Genomic DNA, 14,451 nt, shown 5'->3' on the forward strand with positions numbered 1-14,451 from the left:
AGCGAAACTATAACACATACAAAACTATCTTGCATTCTTTTGACGATTCATTGTTTTACAATCTATATGTTTTACAATTCCATTTCTTTGAAAAAAAAAATGTAACTCTCAGCAAAAGAGTTTTAAATGTAGACAAGGTGGAACGACATAACCATGCATGTGACGTCACTATATCTCTTTCGAATTCGTTATGCGAAATATCACTAGTTAAACGAGTCATTTTTTTTACCATTTTGCTCGTTTGTTAACCAAAGCTTGGCTATAATTGAATATATCCCATTTCTATAGACGCTGCATCCTTTCTTTTATATAATTCGCTATTATAAAATGTGCAGTTAATGTTAATCATTGTAAAAATAATTCATTCCAGTACATCCTACATACCTGTTAATTCTGTAAGCAGCCTTTTAATTTAACCTGTGACTTTTGAATATTTTGGTTAAAACGAGTTTGTGACTCTTTTTTCCCTTTATTTCTTTATTTCCTTTTTCACGTTTTCTCCTGCCGTTAATCCTATGGTGCATCGTGTAGCCATTTGGCTGCACTTTCTTATTCCCATTTATAAGCTTTATGTAACTGTTCCAAAGGACAACAATTAATGATTGGAAATCCTTTTTTAAATATTTTTTGCTAAACATTAGTAGAAAAGACCAATATATAGTCATATCGGTATTATTATCATATTAGATTTAAAATGAAAAATTGAAAAAATACCAAAATATTTATTTATGAATAATTTTACAGTTAAAAATAATATCAAAATATTTTTATTTTCGCTTTATACAAAATTTTATTGGTAAAATGAACTTTTATTTTTATTACAGACTTATTATAATGTGATTTATGATAATGTTTAATTCATAATGTAAATATTTGGCATAATTAAATTTTTTTTTAAATTTCACTAAAACAAATTTACAATTTTTTTAAATAATTTTCTTCAACTATTAACATCTATCAAAAAAACATATATGTTTTTCGAAAAAAAAAAAATAGAATGTCTTGGATTCTAGTGTTAAAGTTTAAAAATACAGCTTTTCAATTAACATTATGCAAAAAAGATTATTTTTTTCTAAGTATAACATCCTTTACAGTGTTTAAACAGATGATTAGTTATTTGGTTCGTTTTGAGTGCTTTCAGGGCAACATCCAATTTTGGCTAAATTGTATTTAAAAACAATATTAAAAGTAACCTTATAAGTCTAGTAAATCATGATGAAAGCAACATGAATTAAAATTCAAAATATACTATAAATCCTAGTTAATATACTTATGTAGATATACATAGAATTTGTAGATGCATACAAAATCAAAATATAATTGATATACAATTAAAATTTTAAAAAGTCAGATTTGTTTTAAGTATAAAAAATATACGCAAATCACATGCTTCAAGTTTATTTAATTCGATACTTTTTTACACATTTTGTTTCTCCAAATGAATTCTTGGATCAGCGTAATTATTTATTATGTCTCAATGTTTGACACATTTCTTTTCTTCAGAAAGTTTTGCGAACAGTGATAAAGCGCAATCCTGCAAAAAAAAAAATAATATATATATATATATATATATATATATATATAGAGAGAGAGAGAGAGAGAGAGAGAGAGATGTCTGCTGTCTGATTAAAAATATTACTATATAAATTCTTTAATTCAATTTTTTCAAATGTTTTAAAATGATTGCATATTGTAGAAATTACTTAATTTGTGTCCCTTGGAAAATTAATTAATTGATTAAATGTAGAATAAAAATCTTGCAATACATAGATAAAAAAAATACTCAAGTAGAAAACAATATCTCAAACGTTTGTTACATTTCCGGAGAAGAAAAAGATTTTCTGAAATATATATTATTTACAAAATTAACAATCTATTTTTATTTTAAATTCTTTTCGTCAATTTTCTGAAATCATTTCCTAAAAATGATACATTTTGTTGTGGGCTTTTAGATATTCAATAAATATGACTTCGTTCTGATTGAGATTATATAATTAATTTGTAAAGACAGAGGTTCAATTTCGTAAATTTGAGGGTTGTATAAAATGTGTCCGATAGTTAGCCGAAAGAAAAGTTATATGAAGGGACTCTGATTCTAACTTTTTCAAAGTAGCATCCTGGTGCGCCCAGACACTTATTCTTCCAATGCCGAAAACTTCTCTAGAGGGCCTCTTTTGGAATGACAATATCCACCATCGCATTCTGCATTACTTTTCCTCTATTGCCTGAAAAGAATACTTCATTGTTGTCTTCAACTTCAGAACTCACCAGAAGTCGCAAGATTTGTGTTTGTTCCTCCACAAACTTAATCACCGATTCTTCCAATGCCAAAATTGCATTTAGGGGGATTCTTTTGGAATGATCATATCCCCCATCGCGTTTTGCATTATCTTTTCTTTTCTACCAGAAAGGATCCCTACATTGTTTTCTTCAACCTCGGAAACCACCAAAAGTCGAAAGAAGGTTCCTTGTACCTCCACAGACTTAATCATCGTTTCTTCCAATGCTGAAATTGTACCTATGGGGCTTCTTTTGGAATGATCATATCATCCATCTAGTTTTGAATTGCCTTTTCTCTATTACTAGATAGGATCTCTTCATCATTTTTGAAAACCACCAGAAAAATCAACAGAAAAGCATCAACTTCGGAAACCACCAGAAGTTGCAAGACAGCATGTCTAGAGAGTGGAAACTTGATGAATGATTGAAATTACATATTTTGCAAAAAATTTTGAATCAGGTATAATAAATATGCTGGAGCATATTCATGCACAGGACAACTGTTCTTTCCCTCTGATCAGTTCTTCAATATTAGAATTGAACTGCAGAGTCTATGGAGAACTTATTGAAAATTTTATTTCGTTACTATTTGTCCATCTCGTATATACTGATGCGCAAAGCTACAAATATCAAAAAAATACAGTTAATATCATCTTGATTTTGATTTGGAGAACTGGGATTATTCAATTCGGATTGCTGTGTTTTTGTTTCCGAGTCATAACATGATATATCTTTAGCTGTGACGATGCTCAACTTCAAGATTATTCTTGGTAGTGTTTAGCAAGTACTGTGTAGCCCGTCATGGCAGAGTTCTTTCTGTTCTGCTGACAGGAGCTTGGACATACATTTCGCAGCCACTCTTACCCAACTGTCCAAATCAGTACGCAAAATTTTACGTGCGCAACCTATATTGATTCCAAGATCTTTCGCAATCAATCAGGCAAAAGAGAATTTTTCGTCATTATATTTCTATTCTTCCTACAACCACTATATTCAGAGTTATTTGTGATTACACAGAATACTGATCAAGCCCCAAAACTGCACAATTGTTTTTGTTGCCACTCCTTAATTTATGTTGCTTCTCAGAGCATTTTCTCGAAACGTATGCTGAATCATATGAATTATTTGGTTTAAAATCCGGCAAGCTTTTAATCGAATTCATTTCAATACCTTTTTCGTTTCATTCAATCATTATAACAAAACAAAAAAATGCAGCAGCAGTAACTCACACGGTGGCAACCAGAGAGCGACTCCTGAATTCTTTGCACTATTGAACGCGAAATAAAGTGCATGTAAGTTTTTAAGGTATTTTCTACCACTATCTAGAATGGGGTCACTCCTGCTTGATTATTGTGATGAGCAAATTCAAGGTCAGTTACTTTTTATACAGATCTCCTGCTTTCATTTAGAAAAATACTTTGAATGAAGCAAAGAATTATGCTTTATATTGCTTGAGTCAATATATGTACGGCTTGAGTGTGTATGTGTGTGTGAGTATGTATTTGTTAATTATTTCGAAATTTAGGCCAGTGACCTGGCCAAGGGGTAGCGCTTCTTCCTCATAATCTGGGTGTGCCAGTTCAAGCCCTGATTCGGGCAGGGTTGTTTTCTAACCTGTGTTCTATCTGTGAGGTGTGTGAAAGAACAAACCTGTGAAAAGGCGTTCTGTAATGAAATCTGTATGTCATCTTCATATGAGTTAGAAGTCAGACTTTTGCTCTTGGACGCTCAGGCGCTTTGCATTCAGAAGCTACTGCACACACGGCACTCGGCTTAAATCACTGATAGTTGGTCAGAGGGCTTATAAAGTACCATAAGTAACAACAACAGAAATTTATTATTGAGTCATTATTAGGGTAGACATCTGACATACAGATTTGAAGTCTTTTGCAAAAACATTAATGTATTTTTTATCTATTTGCAGATAATCGCATGGAATCCGAGAATATGACGAATCTGTTACGTGGAAAATTAGAAGGTATTTATGTGCTGCTAGACACCAAAAATTCCAGTTATTCCCCCATTCTTAAGAGACATGTAATTGAGAAATTTTTCAGGAATATTAGTTTTTTTTTCGTTCTGTGTTCGTTTTCTGTTAGAGCCATGCCATATCCGGAAATAATCGCAAATTTGCTTTCTAAAATTAATTTATATTAGATGAATAAAATGATATCTTACTGATTAAAAACCTATTATAATAAAACCCAAAAAATATACATACCAGTGCCTCAAAAAAATGATCACAGACTTTCTTAGAATATCGTTTCTCACATCCTACCTAAAAGTGAAATAAAACCTTGTGAAACTAAACCTATTAATTATACTTAAAAATAAGAAATATTCAAGAGATTATATTTCTGTCTAAGAATGGACTTCTTCACATACTTAATTAATAATTTCCCTTAAGTAAATTCTTAGTATTTGAATTGAAATAAATCAACTTCTAATTTATTGTAACATTACGTTCCAATTGTTCCGAAATTTTAGAATTATTTCCTAAATATAAAATAAATTATGGCATTCTGCGTAAAGCGGATAAAGATTTTCGTGCAATATATTTGTCAAACGAATTCCCTCGAATTTACAACACATAGGTGTAGCTTATTATATTTAAAAGCATTTGTTGTAATAATTACATTCTACGTGATCCATCACAGAAAAACGATAAAATAAAGATCCTCAAGGTGTCATATTTTATATCAAACCACGACATTCCGGTAATTCGTAACTAGTATACTTTCGTGCACTTGCCAGTTGAATTCCACTTCAATTTGGATAAAGATTTCCAAGAAGAGTAACTATTCGCAAGTTCCAAAAAAATGCATGGTCGAAAACGTTCGAAGAGGAGGTTTGTTATTCCATTTTTCAGGGTTGGTGACAAAAATCCATGTTGCACTGGTATCTGCTTGAAATGAAGTGCCGTTTAAATATGATCTTTATACATTCAATACTCTATAATAGAATAAATTCGGGATCTCTTTTTAAGGTAGCAACATTTAATTCAAAATATTCTTGAAATGAAAATTTTAAAACTAATATGAGAAAAATTGTAATTAATATCAAAGTGAAGTGCGAAGGATAGAGGATAAAAATAAAATCAGATCTCAAATGTAAGGGTATCTTTAAATGTCCAAGCGTTTTAAATGTCTAACCTATTTACATGAACTAATAACCGAGTTATTATGCCAGTATTAAAATAATATTAATTTTTTCCGTGTGTTTGTGAAATAATTGAAAATGCGAAAATTATGTAAACGAACTAAACACATTAAGAGCATCGAAACAAAATTTAAACCTTATATTAGAAGTTAAAAGGATTCATGCACAAAAATTATTGAAAATTTTTTTCGACATTACAGGTGAGCTGAAAGACGAGAATAACAACAAACGTATTCAATAAAATTGTATATATTGTAAAGAAATTTTAACAAAATCATTTACTCTGAGAAAAAATGATAATTAATTCGTAAATTTAAAGTGAAATTTTTAGTTAATCTACCGTATGTTTTAATTTTAAGCTTTAATTAATTACTTGCGTACTTACCGTAGATATAAGAATACTTTGTTGACTAATATCATAGTAAATTTTGCTCTGCAAAGAAAAAGTTGTTTCTTTATGAAGAGAAATTTCATAAAAAATAAAATGACAAAAAATATTGAAAACTTAAAAAAATGGCATTTATGAAATGCAGAATTTTTTTTCTGCTATAGTAACATTCTTTATAATAATCATTCCAAGGCTTAAAACATTAAAACAACATGAAACAGACAAATATAATTAAAAAAATATTCACAACTATTTTATTGATAATATATTAATAAAATATGTATCATCATACATTAAAGAAATTGTGTCGATATTAACACTTATTTCCTAAGAGACCTTCTTTGAATGCAATTGATTCATTGATCACTTGGAACTACAAAAATTATAGGATCTTCCTACCCCTTAAAGATATTTAATTAAAAATTAGTTTTCAATTCACTACATACATTTCATTCATTACCTAATCTAAATTTAAGTTAATAATAAAAAATAAAAGTAACTTCAAAATTTAAAAATTAACTTAAAAATTTCAAAATTTAAACTAAGACAAGAGGATATAATTATGCAAATATTAAATTTTAACATTACTATTTTGAACTCATATATATCATGCTAACATTTTATAATAATCGAAACAATTTTCATTATTAATTTTAAATGCCATATCTTGAAGATACAGTTTCCTAAATAATCTACTGAATTATACGGTGTGCAAATAAGAAGAAACTTGGAGTAGAATGCAACCTTAAGAAGAAGAAAATTTTTTTTGTTGTGTAAAAGTTTTTAAAATGTGACTATTTTGTTTTATAGTTCCTTAGACACTGGATAAACGAAAAAATTGCATTATTAATTTTAAATGCCATATCTTGAAGATACAGTTTCCTACACAATCTACTGAATTATGCGGTGTGCAAATAAGAAGAAACTTGGACAAGAATGCAACCTTAGGAGGAAAAAAAATCTTTGTTGCGTAAAAGCTTTTAAAATGTGACTATTTTGTTTCATAGTTCCTTAGACACTGGAAAATCGAAACAATTTGCATTATTAATTTTAAATGCCATATCTTGAAGATACAGTTTCCTAAATAATCTACTGAATCATGCGGTGTGCAAATAAGAAGAAACTAGGAGAAGAATGCAACCTTAAGAAAAAAATGATTGGCTGTTGTGTAACAGTTTTGAAAATATGTCTCTTTTGTATTATAGTTTCTTACACACTGGGAAAATATGTTAAAAACTTTTCACATCGCTTAAAATATACTTTTCAAAAACATGGCATAATGGCTGGATTTTCTCAGCACCAGGGTAATTCCACCATAATTCTGGAGTTGATGTAGCCATACGCTTTGCGTAATTTTTTCAGAAACTAATTTACTGATTCTAATAGCAATAAAAAAAATAGAATTCACTTTGCCATTTAAAGAATTTTATCTCAATTTTGGTCTGTATATCCATCTCTAAAACCTACGAAATAAGGTTTTAGTCACGATTGCAGGGGAATCTTGTAAATACTTATAAAATAAATCTATTAATAATTAATATAACAAGGATGTAAATCAATCATAGCTTAAGATGCAATAGTTGAAAATGAAAACTTACTCTAAACTCATCATCCTGTATACAATATAGCTTTTCTATTGCACTGTAGATATTAGGATAAGCTGTTGTAACATTTCTAGCTTCAGGAATTTTTTCCAATGCAAGCTGTAAATCCTGTACAAATATTACCAAAATTATTAAAAGTGATATTAACGAAATTGCAGGTATTTTCATATGAAAATTATAGAAATAAAGTCTATTCAATGAAAGATATTCGATCATGATAAATATTTCATGATATTCTTTGGAAGATATTTGATAATGATAAATATTTATTCTTTTGGGTTATTTTTTTTTCAAATTTATTAAAATAGTTCCTTTTAACTCGATAAATTAAGACATGGATGTATTAGAGTTCACTGAAATAAAACACCGCCAGAGAAAGTAGTCTTGAAATGTAATTTGATATAAACAATATTAAGATTTATATAAATTATAAATTCTCAGAAATAAGAGATGAAAAACTTTTTATTTCTATCACAGATTTAACAATTACATGCTATAATATTAAAGGTTTGCATTTTATCCGTAATTTTTTAACTTTATATGATATTGTTACGAAATTTCCGGGTTCGTTTGGATAGTGGAAGTTATATGGTGTGGAGAACGCTCAATCAGCAGGCGTCAGTAGAAAATGAAACAACGATATTTATTTACACGAAGACACACAGGACAGCACAAAGAAGAGAACTAAATATAGCACACATTTATCTTCAGCTGAGAGACGTGCACGCAACAAGACTCTACTGCAGACAGTAGCGCACAGCTTAGTTCAGCACTAGCTCGACTCCGTCGCTGCTCTGCTAATCTCTGGAAGACTCTTCTTCGCCGTCGATTTCGATTACTCTCTCCTCTGGCAGCTGCAGACTGCCTCCTTTTATAGGTCTCAGGAGGCGGGGCAAGATGCCTGTCAACCAATCAGGAACGTTCGAGGCGTATCTCGGTTCCCAATGGACGGATCGGGAAAATTCTCGATATTTCGGGTATAATCTAATCTAACGAAAAAGTCGCCAAATTCGTCACCAAGTCGCCAAATGATCACCAAGTTTGTCGCCAAGCTTTGGAACCTCCAACGCGACACCCGGACTCCGTCCAATACAGATGACTGTACAACGATCTTTCTGATGATGGAACCAACTATGATGGGAATCAGCATTACAGATTCGTAACAATATTATGAGAGGCAATACTTCAATATAACATTAAGACCATTCATAAGTATTGAAACGATTAATTATTTTATTTTCTTTCAAGCTTCACTTTTTAGAGTAACCAGAAATATAAATATATGCTATAACAAATTAAATTTATGCTATTTCTGAAACAATCTAAAAAACTAAAATTATTTCTGAATCAAACAAAAAAAAGTACAATTTTTTTTTAGAGAGCGCCAATACTGGCTACTACTAAAACACACATGAACATAACCAAATTAAGAAAAATAAAAAGTAATAAAAATAGAGTCAAAAGTGCAGTCAAAAATAAAATAAGAATCCGGTCTGAAGACTTTCTCAAGGGTCACCCTCAAGCAGGGATTCAAAACTAGGGATTTTTTCTGTGAGGGATGAGACTGTTTGTCCAACAATATTGACCCCTCGCGACCCGAAAATCTACTAAAATTGAAGCCTAAAAGATACACCATTTTTTATAGAAATAAAATAATAAATTGCACAAAATACAACCACTAATTTAAGCGAAAATTACAATAACATAATATAAACTATAAAATAACACTCGCAACTAATTATTAACACAAAAACGAAAGAACAGTAGTAGTAAATCATCTACAATATATATATATATATATATATATATATATATATATATATATATATATATATATATATATATATATATATATATATGACGGAAGTGATATTTGCAAAACTACCTGATATATATATATATATATATTTGTTGCCTACCTCACTTACTCAAAAAAAAGACCTTGAGCAAGAAAATTAATTTATAATTAATTAATCATTAATTATTAGATCATTAATTTTCATAATCACATTTTCTGATGCTTATAATACTTCTCTTTGAGTATCTTGCATACGAAATGTGAAAATAAACCACAAGATTTAGTCTCAAAAAAATGAAAAATTTAATAAATAAAGGGCTTTGATTTTTTCAAACATTTTTGATTAATTCATGGTAATTAATTTCAAATTGTTGATGCTTCTATTGAGAAGCCTTTTTTAATGTTGATTTAAAATATTAAATAAATAATTTTCTTATCCAGTAGTAAGAAGTAAAGAATTAGAACTTCGAATACTTTATTCATTTTTTTAATTATTCTTGATTATTTCATTCCTTTCTCTGTCTGTACCTCCTACCTGAAGAAGTAAAAATTATCTTAAATTCAATTTGCTCACATAAATAGATTATAAATCCGTTACCTCGTTGTCCAGAGAATCCATACAGTTCTCAATTTGTTTGTGTTCCACAGCTGCCAAAAGAAAAAAATGTTAATAAAAAAATTAATGCATCTTTATTTTTATTTGAAACATGTATCATGAATAGTTTTTCAGCAATAATACATTTTGATAATAACAATCGACATTTCTGCATTTGTAATTTCTGCAATTATGAATAAAGAATGAAACTCAATGCTGAAGAATGCATATACATATTATGTCCAAAGTTCTTGTAGAGATGGGTATTAGTTATAATTCGTCCAAGAACATATGTAAATGATTCACATTAATGTGCACAGAATATTCACTAAAGTCCTGCTATCCCAAATTAATTTTAGAAAGGTGACAACTTTTGCTACAAATTTCGTGTCTAGGTACATTAAAGTCACAGTGCATTGAACGTTAAGATAAGCCACAGCGTCTCCTGATGTTAAATAATGGAGTTAGCATTACTATCATGAAAATAATATAAAATAAAATTAAAAAAAATTATTACAAAACTCGATTTGTACGAAAAGGTACCTTGCGTGCAAAATGCTAAAGAATAGAATATGTAAAATGTGCATTTTTTGGGGTCGCTATTTCTAGCACTTCTTTCACTACATGGAAAATAATCTACCATTTTCTGATAGATTTTATTCTAGTTTCTTACACAGGTTTTCGCTAGTTATCCGCCATGTTGTGGCCGTAGCCTATATCACTGTGTGTCCTTTTAATATGCCTAGACACTATTTTTGTGGTAGAAGTTGTCGCAGGCTTCAAGTTAATCTTCAGAAGAAGGATTTAAGGATTGTATGCTAGTGTATTGACTAGAAATTGCGTTCTGCGACATGCATAGTGAAAAGAAATTGTTTAAAACTTTCTTCAGACATTTATTACGTAGTTATTGCTTGTGTAATAAAGTTTACTAATAATGTTTAATTATGTAATTTTTTTATAACATCTTTAGACAAAACTTCATTTAAATTTAATTTATTCCTAATATTTGAGGAGTATTATATAATTAAAATGCTAATTTTACACTATTTTAAAATTTAATGAATAAATGCTTGAGAGACACCAAATTTTATCGTGGTTGTTTGTTTGTGTGAGCGTGTGCCTTATATTCATGTGCAGTTAAAAAGAAATTCTAAAAAAAAAATAGGTAAATTAAGCCTAGACGTTTATCATTGGATATTGTTATATTCTAACCTCAAATCTACTTTATAATTTAAATTACAATATTTACTGAATATAATTGACAGCACATAAAAACTGTTTCGATATCAAATATACATAATTTCAGATTTTCTTAATGTAGCACCTGAAAGGCTTAAAAATATCTTAACATCAGTTAAATCAACTTTAATTTCTAAACTTATATATAACTTAATAAAATCACATCATACTAAATATTTACGATATGCATGTTATATGAATTAATACTTTCTGTGTGATTAAATTATAAGCATAATATTTATATTTTATCTATCTATTTTTTTAATTTTACGGAAAAATACTTAATTTTTAAATAATTTTCTTTAATTGCATGCAGCTATTCAAAACACATAAATGTTTTTTATATATAAAAAATAGAAAATTATGCATGTTAGGGTTAATATCCAGTATTGTGGGAGAACAAATAGATCGCGATAGGAGGTTAGAATGACATATTTTCAAATGCAATTCTATCAGAAAAAATATGAAAATAAACATTGTTTATTTTTATGAAATATAATAAATATATCCAAAATTATCTTTGAACGTTATTTTTGGCAGTCTCTTGGAGCTACTGCAGCAAGTAAAATATTTTTAATTCTCTTCAGAAATTTTTAAGCCAATTAAAATTAAAAAGCCTTTTTTCTGCAATTTATTTTTTAGTTTTAGTCACTATACCTGCATACACGTATTTAATATTTGCACCAATCAAAGTCGCAATGTTTAGGTAAAGAAAAGAGATAATAACGAATTATAAATTTTGCAAACAATCTAAAATACTCTTTATAAAAAGAATAGTTTCTAAATAATATAATATATTTATAAATTGGTTAATATATATCTAAATTCCGTAATGCGTCGTGCATGTAATACACATGCATGATACAAAATTCGTTCAAACCAATAGAGCACCCAGTTCAAAACTAAAATTATCATATTGAACATTTATTTCTTAAAAATTATATGCTTACAAAGTAAATGCTTCTCTTTATTAAAATTTGACATTTAATTAAATATTAATCAATGCTATTACTTTTTTTGCTCAGTAACTAAAGAACATATCAATACAAAAAATTTATTTTTTCAATATTTGAAAATTCGAAAATTAAAATTTTCGTGTGTTAATTTTATATTCCAATTTTTCTGATTTCACTATTTCTTTTTAATTATATGGAAGCAGGACTTTTCAATATTTCACTTTCTAAGTTTATGCATTATATTATCATCGATAATATACGTTTTATAGAATTTATGTTGCCATTAAAATTAAGAGTAAATATGTAATAATAATATAAAAACACGTGGATCTACCGTTAATCATTTTTATATTATGGGGTTTTAGACGATAAATATGAATATTTTTTTTTTAATTTTTACATTTTACATCTAGAAGACTTTTATATTTTACATATATCATATCTATAAGACTAAACTTCACTCAACAGTTATTTTATTTTATTTTATTCATGTATTTATTTTGTAAAATCATGTGTTTTCGTAGAAAATATTTAGATAAGAATCACATACTGGTTATATATGAATACCTTTTTTAATCATACCTACATATTCACCAGTCATTTAAAAAAAATCATTAATTCACTTAATTCAGCATGTTATTTGAAACAATCTGCTATATTACAGTGTTAATTTTACAATTTATCTATTACATTATATTTTTAATAATATTCATTTTACATTATATTTTTTTATCTTGCATTCAGTTTTAGCATGGTGAAATCAGGTCCGAAATGCCACTATATGACATTGTCATCATGACAGCTGACAGAAAAAGGCCCAAATAGTTATTTATAAAATATTTTGTGTAAACTCTCGTATTACAGAAGGGACACCTATGTAGATAATATTATAAAGCAAAAATATTAAAAATAAATATTTAAGTAAAAAATTAAGCAAAAAGCGCAAATCAAATCCCCAACGCACGCTTCAGTCCTGTTGCTCTTGTCACTATACTGTAGTGGCCACACCTCAAATTGGAAGTTAAATATTTTCATTCTAATAGTTAGTTAAAAAAAAATTGTGTATGTAAAATCGCATTATTTTAGGAGAGACAACTATATAGATAAACTTAAAAAGCAAAATCTTATCTAAATATAAAATTTGATCCAAATCGTTAGAGCCGTTTCCGAGATACACGAAATAAATTTATATATATATATACAAGAATTGCTTGTATATATATATATAAATTTATTTCGTGTATCTCTTTCGTGTATCTGCTTAAGACAGACAAAATATAAATATTCAGTATTAAAGAATATAATCCTGTTTAAGAATTTAAAAATTTTCGATACATATCTTCAATTTCATATTAATAAATCAAGCATAGTTCATTCATTTAATAGCTAACAAATTCCAATTATTGTATTTATTTGTATATTCACAATTTATTTGTATATTCACAATTTTGTTTTAGTGATTTTAAAATATCAAAATTCTTGACCTTATAGAGGTCGAATTTTTTTATGAAAAGGATTCATCTGCATTATACATCATGCGATAAAAAATAAATATATTAAATTTTAAAATTTAAATTGAAACTAGTATCAATCCTTACCATCAGCAAAGCAATTTATGTAATTCCAACAATAATATGGTTCAATCTCATTAACATCATCAAGTTCTGTGTTCTTAGGCTGAGGCTTAGGTATTAATCCAGTATACACTGAAGAAATAACAAATCCAATGAAGACGAGAAAGGATTTTGATGAATTTTTGAACATCATTTTAGATGATATCATGTGTTCGTACTATAATTCGAATTCATTTCAACATGTCATTTTTATATTGCTTGAAAAGGGAAAAAAGGATTATATTTCATAATGAAAAATTAAACAATTCTTTACAATTAATAGTTGAATCATAATCTAACTATTATTATTATTATGACTGGAGGAACAAAAAAAATACATCTGCAGGAAAATGCGTGCAATGGTTGTCTGGGATGATTTATTCAAGTAAAATAGGCCCTTTAGTTGAAATAACAAACGATTTACATTTTTTTATTGTGTCTGTATTATTTTAATATTTCTAAACAAGATAGTCAAAGGAAATTTTCATAAAGAATGCCTTTGAAAAATTTTAGCCTCAGTAAATGTTTTTGATAAAATATTTCTTTTTCCTTATTGAAATTTCCGAACAGATAAATAGTTATTAGTCTAAACTGAATGACTCAAAATAACTCAGAATTGAAGAATAATTTTTTTAATAAACATTATACATAGGATAAGCACACTTTATGTGCATAGATATAATTCAGTTCCAAATTGGGATGCACTACTTCTAAATTTTTATTATGCAAAACATATATTTATTAATTATTATAAATTGTATAAAGTTTAATATTACAATATTATTATTATTTATTATTGAAAAGTTATTTTTATTATTT

The 14,451-nt window shown here is 27.9% G+C and overlaps 1 protein-coding gene across 1 annotated transcript; it reads right to left on the reverse strand.

Annotated features, from left to right (window-relative positions):
- Positions 1 to 1,382: 1,382 nt before the first annotated feature.
- LOC129981774 (uncharacterized) lies at positions 1,383 to 13,796 on the reverse strand. The gene is made up of 6 exons (XM_056092773.1): positions 13,618 to 13,796; positions 9,828 to 9,877; positions 7,426 to 7,539; positions 5,825 to 5,872; positions 4,502 to 4,558; positions 1,383 to 1,534 (listed from the first exon to the last, which is right to left on the reverse strand). The coding sequence occupies exons 1-6, from the start codon at positions 13,784 to 13,786 to the stop codon at positions 1,475 to 1,477; spliced, it is 498 nt and encodes a 165-aa protein (XP_055948748.1). The 5' UTR covers positions 13,787 to 13,796; the 3' UTR covers positions 1,383 to 1,474.
- Between the last annotated feature and the right edge of the window lie 655 nt (positions 13,797 to 14,451).

The sequence above is a fragment of the Argiope bruennichi genome, chromosome 8 (genome assembly GCF_947563725.1).
Source record: "Argiope bruennichi chromosome 8, qqArgBrue1.1, whole genome shotgun sequence".
Lineage (NCBI taxonomy): Eukaryota > Metazoa > Arthropoda > Arachnida > Araneae > Araneidae > Argiope > Argiope bruennichi.

Coding starts and splice junctions, on each gene's coding strand:
- LOC129981774 (XM_056092773.1), bottom strand. CDS start 13,786: ATGATGTTCAAAAATTCATCAAAATCCTTTCTCGTCTTCATTGGATTT. Junction 5,873..7,425: donor TACAGGATGATGAGTTTAGA/GTAAGTTTTCAT, acceptor TTTTCTTTGCAG/AGCAAAATTTACTATGATAT. Junction 1,535..4,501: donor ATCATTTTTTTGAGGCACTG/GTATGTATATTT, acceptor TTTTTTTTGCAG/GATTGCGCTTTATCACTGTT.